The 9,529-nt window shown below is 40.9% G+C and overlaps 1 protein-coding gene across 1 annotated transcript in view; it reads right to left on the bottom strand.

Annotated features, from left to right (window-relative positions):
- Positions 1 to 468: 468 nt before the first annotated feature.
- The window catches only part of LOC134792386 (terminal nucleotidyltransferase 5C), a 43,720-nt gene continuing 34,659 nt past the window's right edge, over positions 469 to 9,529 (bottom strand). The window contains exon 2 of the mRNA XM_063763679.1: positions 469 to 6,005. Within this exon, the coding sequence (XP_063619749.1) occupies positions 4,761 to 6,005 (1,245 nt within the window). The 3' untranslated portion in view covers positions 469 to 4,760. The remainder of the gene's footprint in view (positions 6,006 to 9,529) is intronic.

Below are 9,529 nucleotides of genomic sequence, written 5' to 3'. Positions count from 1 at the left end.
GTGTTTGCCGCTCCCGTATTGGCTTACACAGCCACGAAAAACGTTGTCTTCCTACCTGACACTGCTTGTATAGTCTGTAATAACTCGAAGGCCAATGATGATGATGAGTTGCATTTGTCCCCTAGTTGCCCTAGCTGACCTTATACTGTAGCAACACTAACATAAAAGTAGTACGAATAACCCAGCCAAGGTGCCAAACGACAGCGATACGATCTGTGCCATGTCTTTAACAAAGTGGATTTTCACCGTGTCGCTGCCATTTGTTTCAATGAAGAACTCCACGTAGCCACGCCTTTATGTAGGCGCCTGCGTACTTTACACTACTAAAGAATACTTTTATAACTCGCAAACCCTTCTCTAACCCAATACCGTATTTACCTAGCGGATTTAAACATTCATCATTAGCCTGTTTAAAGCCCAACAGATCAAATACCATCACGGCCAGTTCCAAAACTGGCTTTAACAATCAATTTTAAGTTAATGAGAATTCTAAATTTTAATTGCAAAGCTTTTTGCGTAATGAGCAAATGATTTAAATGCATCGGTTAAGGAGCTAATGGCGTTTTCCAACGTATATCATATCACTTTAAATGCAAAACCGGGTTTACACGTCAAACGTGCTTGCGTTACAAAGTACGCCTTTATATTACGACACAGATCAAGAGAAATATACGGAATATTACTTTACCAGTAATATTCTTGATTTATTTGAAGTTTATAATCAAACATAAAGACGTAGATTGCGGAAAATGAACATATTCAGAGCGGCCAATCCATTTTAGAAGGAAATCGACAAACACAATTCGTCTCACATTAGATCAAACAAATATCGCCTCGTCTCTCTCTACCCCTACAATATATACAAATAATCAAACAAACTCAGTACGCAGACGCCCCGTGACGTGCACAATATAAAATTAACCATACACAGAAAGGCTAGCTGAAAACTGATGGTAACTTTAGAAAAATAAAACCCTATAATAAACCGCAATGTCTCTCGTTTGCAAAAACATTTCCAAAATATTTAGACCGTTTCATGGAAGCGTCACGAAATATTTCTACGGAAGAGCTATTGCTGAATTTAATCTAGTGCAAAGTGCCAGATATGACCTTGAAAATTGATTACTGTAATCAACCTTCACAACATGTATTACAGAATGTAATCATTAAGTCAAAGTGATAAAGTTCAGTTTTAAAAATACTGGCCGAATAATTTGTATTTTCTTTTTTGTTTTTGAACAATGGCATTGACTTCGCCGTTCGTAAACTCATTCATCTAATCAAAAATACCACAATTACTTGTTCTTTTAGATATAATTTCAAATACATTATTCTCAGTTAAACAACAGTAATTCCTGAATATAAAATATTCTCTAAATCGGCTCAAACTATGTATCAATTGATAATTTTTTGCACTGCATTAAAATTTCACTTCGCCATGTACCAAAAAGACTGAAGTTGTACTATTTGAAACCTACAATGTATGGAATAATCATCTGAATCTGTACAACGGTAATAAAATATATTTTCTAATACAATACAAGCACGATTTATCAGAATTTTAGTTTAAGCGAGGAGGTAGTTCATACCGGGTACTGCCAATAATAGATTACAATATAGATATAATAATCACAGTTATTAAAAATATGATAATATTCAATATATATAACGTTAAAAGACCTGTCGAAAAGACTACAAATCACAACTTAGACGCCTGTCTCGATTCCGAGAGGTATAACTAGTGATATAATTAACTTACATTCACTCTTATTAGGTACAAATGGAATATGGTTTAGATTTCGTTAGTTATAATTATGTACTTGTTTTACTTCTAAGTACAGACTAGTCCGACGTCCCACTGCGTTCGTCTATTAGTCTAAGATACTGCGTAATGAACTTATCATTACCTAGTTCAGTTCAGTTAAAAAAAAATGGCATCTGTCTAGTGGAACAATTTTGCCAGCGTCAAGTTTGGAAGATACAATTTATACAACGATTTCGCCAATATCAAAAGTGTGTTCGTTGAGCATGACGTTATACGGTGATTGCTCTTAGTAAAGTAATATTCTGGACTTTACAAATAGCTACAATGGATTGCCGGGTGTTGACTAAATAATGGTTAAACGCGTTTCAAGATTAAAATTCTTCATTAGCTGCACGCTGGACGCGTTAGATTTCTGCATAATAAGCTATCAATATTACACTTTAAACAACATTAATGAGCAGAAAAGAAGAAAGTATTCTTCGTACGCCTTCGCCATTTTGAAGTTCAACCGAAAATCCTATTATTACCAAATATTAATGACATTTTAGACTTGAGAAATGACACGAACGCGGGGAGACAACGGACCCTTTTCCTCCACTTCGCCCTCAATGACTTAGGAAATATACACGTTTCTAAATACTTGATATATTATAATATCAATACACCTCTCGTAAATTAAAATGTTGAGAATTTGAAAAGCGTTTTATAATTCGTGATTCTTAAGTCATGACAAGAGCAAAAGCCACGGGACACTGGATTCGATGAGATTTTCTAAGTTTTGTTATCCTTAATATATTAGTAGATCTCTGATGGGTATTAACGAGTTTGTGATCGAAATCGAAATTTCATTATCTACCTCTCTATCGCTCGAATAGGTATACAAGAATAATAGAGAGGCAGGTAACGCAATTTCTATATTTGATTTTCGCGGTAGGTTACACTTCATTTTAGGAGTTACCACTTTAAAACAAACTGATCAATAGTTCATGAATCCAGTGTTGACCCTAACAAGGGCCGCGGACAGTACAAAGTACGAGTTAAAAATAAATTGAACATGTTCTTACATTTTCGAAATATTTTGAGGGAATAAAAAAATGAGATCTCAAATTTTGGTTCGATAGTGAGCAAGTCGGATTCGTCCTCGCGGAGTAGGCCCGAAACATTAGTGACTCTAGGAGCCATTGTACTTGATTCCTCTGGATGTCGTTTCGACTAATCAAAAATATGTAAACATCTTACTTCCTATTCAAGAGTTCCATGCAATAATGTGTATACATATATTTTTTATTTGAATATGCATTGGAAAATATCTAAGACATGCACGTTTGGCCGGACACAGTTTACACAATCATTCGTATATCTATATATCATTAAAATACAACAATAATAGTACATCTCTCTATTGGATTTAATCTACATTATAATGTATGTAAGTATAATCATCGACAACAGTATGTTACTCTACAACAATTAAATCACATGTTTTCATACCACCTACAATATTTACTGTAATTGATGAAATGTTAAAAGTTGAAACGCCATATAAGTACGCTCTCGACGTGACTTCTAGTACTTGTAAATATTCTTAAAATATTCATAAATGGATCTCTATCAATAACAAGAGTGGACTTTAATATTGTACACACCTTAGTCTTTTTTTGCTTTTTCTCTTTTTTGTTTTTATAATTAACTTAATTTGTTACTCTCGTATGCCAAGCCGTATACAATACTAGAGCGATCAAGACAAATGTATACACGTTATATTATATAAATACATAGTAATAAAATACGTCTTCAGTACATCTCGCGTGGCAGCCGGGCGAGCACTAAACTCCTCTGCGTTTCCTTTGCGCTTCACAAATATGTAGGCATGTCGTAAAGTGCGTCCCGGCCGCGCCTGCCGTCCACGCAGGGACAGTTTATGCCTAATTCTTTGTCTGCATTTGCGATTCCTTGTTTAACAACGTTCGTTCGTCCCTAGACCCGACTAAACGTTTCTAAAGGCCAATGACAAGGCCGGACTTGTTTCTATTTAGCTTTTAGTTGCTACTGAAATATCGTTATCTTCCAAAGCAGTCTAGTTGAAGCTCCAGTCAAAGTTACGCCTTTGACATTTGAGCGGGGTTTTTGAGAGACATGCCACTAAAATTATGGAGACAATTTTATACATACAAAGCTTAATAATAACTAACTAGTCTTTTTTTTATAGGCAGACCATCGACTCGGACTTATTCCTAACAATGCATCCATTATATTTCGTGGAAAATAATTTTCGTACTGCTAACATATTAAATTATCAACACGAAAGGAGTACGACTAGAAATTATTTCACGTTTGACCTCAAGCGTTGGCTAAATACGTTCTGCTTAGTTTTCTAGCTAACATTACAATAGTTGATTAGAATTATTAGCAAACGAGTGCGGGGTTGGTAGTCTAGGTCACTAATAGTATAGTCAGTAATACTGCCATCATAACCAATCAGAGTTAGTTAAACTCTTCACCACGCTTTGGTGATCAGTAGTGACTAGCTAGTAGATTCCCGGTTACTACCATGGAGGCCTTGCGGGAGAATTGACTGTTGAGAATTGATCTGTGTACTAGTAAAGTGAGCAACTTCGAATTGACACAGGGTAAATTGTCTCCACATGAAGCTACCGATATGGCTCAGAAGGCCGCGAGGTTCAATGGCAAGTCGAGCCGGCTCGGCGTCAGTGCTCGAGACCCACTCGATTATATCTACTGAAATATACGCAATCGCCAAAGAAGTGTAAGTCTACCGGCCTGTCTTTTTCGCTTTGGTGATTCCCATTTTTTTCCTAATAAAAATCCAGCCAAGAATACGAAGCGTAATTAATAACACATTATATACACTCGCCTATAGGACAGTGAATCATACATATACATATATTTTTTATTATATACATTTGGCACTAAATTCATCGATCGATAAAGAAGGTAAGAATCACGTGTCTCTGATCACGGCGGTCTAGCGCGGTCACGCGGGGCACATCTGCGGGCGGCAGCACTGGCAGTAGGACGCGGCGCAGGCGGGGCACGCCGCGCACGCCGCACACGCCGCGCACACGCACACGTAGTAGCCGCTCACACCCACTCCCACTCCCACTCCCACTCCCACGCCCACGCCCACGCCCGGCGCCAGCAACACCGGCGTCCGCGCGCACAGCTCCCGGCACGCCAGGTGCTCGATCAGCGCCAGGGTCTGCCGCCGTTCGTGGCCCATGAGGCACACTGTCGACTCGCGGACTACACCGTGCAGCAGCGTTAAATAGCGGTGCTTGAGGGCCTCCTCCTCGCGCCCGACGAAGTGATTCCGTAGATACGCCTCGAGCTTGGCGCGCTGCTGGCCGAGCTCGGGGAAGTCGATGAAGAACCGCGAGCACATATATCGCTCTAGCGTCTTGATGCGATCTGGCCGCGCGGCCCTGTATCCTTTAGCCAGTAACGCGCAATACTTGAGCAGGCCGCCGCCGCGGATTTCCTCGGGCTGGCGTGTCGCGATCAACTTCTCCGTTAGGTGGATCAGAGCTTCGCGGAAATCTCCATACACTGACTCGCCGACTACGGTCGGATAGAAGTTCTCGCCGATGGGCAGCGCCGCGCATTCGTGGAACGCGAGTAGCGAATCTAGCGCGATCTGGAACGAGTCCACGGAGAACTCAAACTGACGTCGCATGGTGTCCACGAACTTGAGCTCCACGGATTTGTGTCCGCGGGAGTTTCCGAGGGAGATGAGCGACCAGCGGTCGCCGTCGGAGCTCACGCGGACCATTTTGGAGACGTAGGCTTCTTTTAGGCCGGCAGTGGAGGCGCGGCGGCGTGGGGTAGCCGGGGGTAGGAGGGTGGAGAGATGGCCGAGCACGGCGGCCTTCACGCGGTCGCAGTGGCGCGCGGTGGGGAGGTCGGCGGTGAAAATGAGGTCGATGTCGGAGTAGGGCTGGGGGCGGTCGGCGAGAACGTGAGAAGCCGCTCCGCCGTTCAGACGGACATCGCGGACGGCGACGCCGGCACCGCCGACGGCCTGGGGGGCTTCAAGCCGCGCCCGCACACCGGCCACCAGCTCCCGCAGCCGCACGTGCAGCGTGGGGTAGTTGCCGCGGCCGTGGATGGCCACCACCTCGTCCATGACGTCGTTGAGCCGCGACACCTGCTCGTAACTCAGCACGGCGTGCCGCTCACCGCCGCCGCATCCCTCCTCCGATGATGTGTAGCTCGACTCGCTCTGTAACAACCAAACGAAACAACATTAGAAAGGGTTCGAAATAGTCTAGCAGTGCGCTGTAGGGAGTTATTGCAACGTAGGTCGTAGGTATTATGCATAATGTTGTAACTAACTGTGGAAAACTTTAATTATGTACGACAGCATACGACCATACGTACGAGTTAAAGCGTGCGTAGAAAACATCTAAGTCTGACCGTATAATTTACAACGTTAATCGGTAAAACCATTACTTATATTACGAACACCAAGAATAAGGTACTTAAACTAAATAACAATTGATGATTCCAAAGCATTGTAGGTATTTGCTTTTTTACACTGTCGAGTGTCATGGTCGTTTCCAAGAAAAATATGTTACTGTCAGTCGCAAATGAAACAATCCGTTCGCTTTTCAAAGATTCGTCAGCTCTTTGAAATTGTTTGACACGAGTATTGATTTGAAAACAAAGTGATTTGTAACAGCGGGTTCAAGAACGATATTTCAAAGTAACCATAGGAATAGGTATTTTCCGATTCCTAGTAAATTGTTATGTAAATTTTGGAATGAAGCGCAATTCGTAGCAAAATAAAGCACAGACTTGGCAGATCGTTAGTCAGTCGCCATCGCCATCTATTTCTGAGGCTATTTTCTTGTCTAATAGCTAATGAAAGAGTAGGTAGGTACATTAATAATAAATTATAATATGCATAGAAGGCATCTTATTGAGATAAGCCGATACAACAATACGATTATTTAATATTTCAGGCAAGTAGAAAACCGGGTCGATTCTTTATGTATAAGAGGGCGTTTTAACCCTCTAATTATATAATTATGTATAAAACAACGAGTATTAATTCGCCTGATATTGTAATGTCACGCGATAAGCTACGCTTTCTAATATTTGTATAGATATATCGGATATTTCCGAGTAAATGCTATTTTCTACGAATGTTCCTCTTAAAAACTTGCTCCTTAGCTTAAGACGAAACAGGAGCTGAGTTTTAAATATTTTAGGTAAATATACCCGTCTCGTTAACGGAAGCGGCACCTAAAAGTAGTGCGATAAGGACAAGGCGAAAAATCCTGCGTAAAAATCTCAAAAATCGAGGTTTCGTACTCCTCTGTTTCCTCCTCCAAAACTTAACCAATCGTAACCAAATTTGGAAATATAAATGATTATGAAAGTATCTGTGTCGGACCGTTTTGCTTTTTTGGCTAATTGATATCAGTTTTGAATGCCACGCCTCTCATTGCGGCATAGTCAATTAGGCCATTTTTGAAGGGCTCTAGCGCCTTAAAAAACAAAAATATCAAAAAAAGCAAAATGGTCCGACACAGATATTGATAATATTAATCTGTGTTGAAAAAATCATTGCTCTAGCTTCAAAAACCACGGAGGAAAACGAGGAGTACGTTTGTATGGAGAAATGACCACTCCTGTTGGCTCTTAACGATACATATCATCATAATCTGTTATGACACAAATGAGAGGAAATAATTTCAATTAGTAACGGATGTTTTGACGTGTTTATTCTTGTTTAAGTAGCGGTGACGAGTAATCTGGTAGCATTCTGAATTAATCGAGGCCAAGATAGAGCTAAACACACTTGTCAAGTGTTTGTTTATTTGGCTTGATATCTCTTAGAGCTATTAGTTAACCTTTACGCCGTGTCAAACACAAAAGCTGTCACGCTGACGCCACGTCACCGAAGTGTCAAACCTGAAATTGAACTTTATGCATATGCACGTAGGTCCATGTTGCTCTGTGATATGTGACCGATTAATCGGTCTTTGGCGTTGAACCTACGGTGCGGATACATCGGTCATTGGCGTCCAAAAGGTTAAACCAAACTAAGTTGGCAGCGATTTTGAATGCTCAGACTGTGCATGGGTTATTTTGAACGTCAAACTTTTATGAAATTACGACGTTTAAATAACACATAACGCAGTCTGGGCTGTCAAAATCGCTGCCAACTTAGCTTGGTCTACCTCGACTGCCATGTTTGTAAAATAAATATATGTGTAGAGTAAGTGCAAGCTGTAAATACTGTAGAGAGTGTTAAAGTATCATCATAAACGCGAATGTACTAAGAAAATATGATGTTTGTTATAGTGGCCGATACATATTATGTCACTATACACGGTGGCCAAAAAATAAGTGCATCCCCGTTGCCAGGGAGGTTTTGGGATCATACTGAGCAACTTTTAGTATGGGACCATCCCCGAATCGCGAAAAAATAATTACCGTCCCATAGAAAATGGACCAGCCAAACAGCAAAAGTTGCTCAGTATAATCCCAAAACCGGGATGGCAACGAGAATGCACTTATTTTTTGGCCACCCTGTATATTATAGGTACATTAAACCACCCCTATAAACAATATAGGCCATGGAGTCGCGATGTATGTGTATTTGCACGAAGAAGTATTCAGTAATATGAAGCCCGTTGTCCTATAATTAGGACATTATTGTACCCACTGCTCACAAGGTTGGCGAAAAAACTGAATCGTGCAAGATTATTACGTTCTATTTTTAGAAGCCTTGTTATCTTAAGTAACCTAGTAATAAAGGGCTTAACAAAGTACACTATTAGCCGCAGAAGATCAAATTACAAATAAAGTTATAAGTACTGTACAGTCAGCATTAATCCTGTCCTGGCCGGCTTCAGTCATGCACTTTGTACTGGCCAGAGTGGTGAGACTAGTGAGAGCGATGATACGCTGTCTGGTGGCTGACGTACCCTATTCTTGCAGTGAATGTGCAGATTGTACGGCCAACACCCCTCGACAAAATTGTTTATGACCGCAGGCGGTCTAGCCTTTGACACCTCAAGCTTCCCGTCGAGTTCCACTCGCCTCTGCTCTTAAGGTGGCCACTGACGAGCCTTCCAACAGTCCAAATAGCGTGGCTGCAATCCAAAATCGGTCCGTAAATGTGAAAAACATACAATGTTTAATATTAGGATGCCGTCCATTTGGATGAATCCATTGTAACGGCATCCATTTGGAAGGCTCGTCAGTGGCCTGCTTTAGATGTAAATCAGTTTCTCAGTAGGCTGTCAGACTCTTATAATATCTGACCGTTTATGGACATTAGTGAATTCTTCAAAGTTCAACGACCAGAAGCAATAGCTCTCAAATTGATCTACAATAGTGTTTCCGTTACCAAAGATCGTAACATCTACGACCGAGCCATGCTGCAGAAATGTCTCGATCATTACTGAAGGATCTTATATCAACAGCATAGAGTTTAGAATTGAGCACTAGCGGATTTTCTTTGGTACAATCGATGGCGTCAAAAATTATACACACATACATACGTGGTACATGGTGAAAAATGTATCATACCTATCAATAACAAATTAAATAGATGTTTTTAAACTCCGAATGTGTCTCCAGTACAAAGGATATAGGGAATTAATAGTCAAACTATCGACTATTAATTCCCTATATCCGGTTCTATTTACCAAACCGACTTCCGCTATGAGTTCCGTATTCCGTGATCTTGTACCAAATTGCCCCCAATCAAGCCCACAAATAAAACAGGAA

Source organism: Cydia splendana, chromosome 7, assembly GCF_910591565.1.
Source record: "Cydia splendana chromosome 7, ilCydSple1.2, whole genome shotgun sequence".
NCBI classification, from domain to species: domain Eukaryota; kingdom Metazoa; phylum Arthropoda; class Insecta; order Lepidoptera; family Tortricidae; genus Cydia; species Cydia splendana.
Note: the sequence above shows the minus strand (reverse complement) of the source record. Positions and strands in the feature narration are given on the sequence as shown.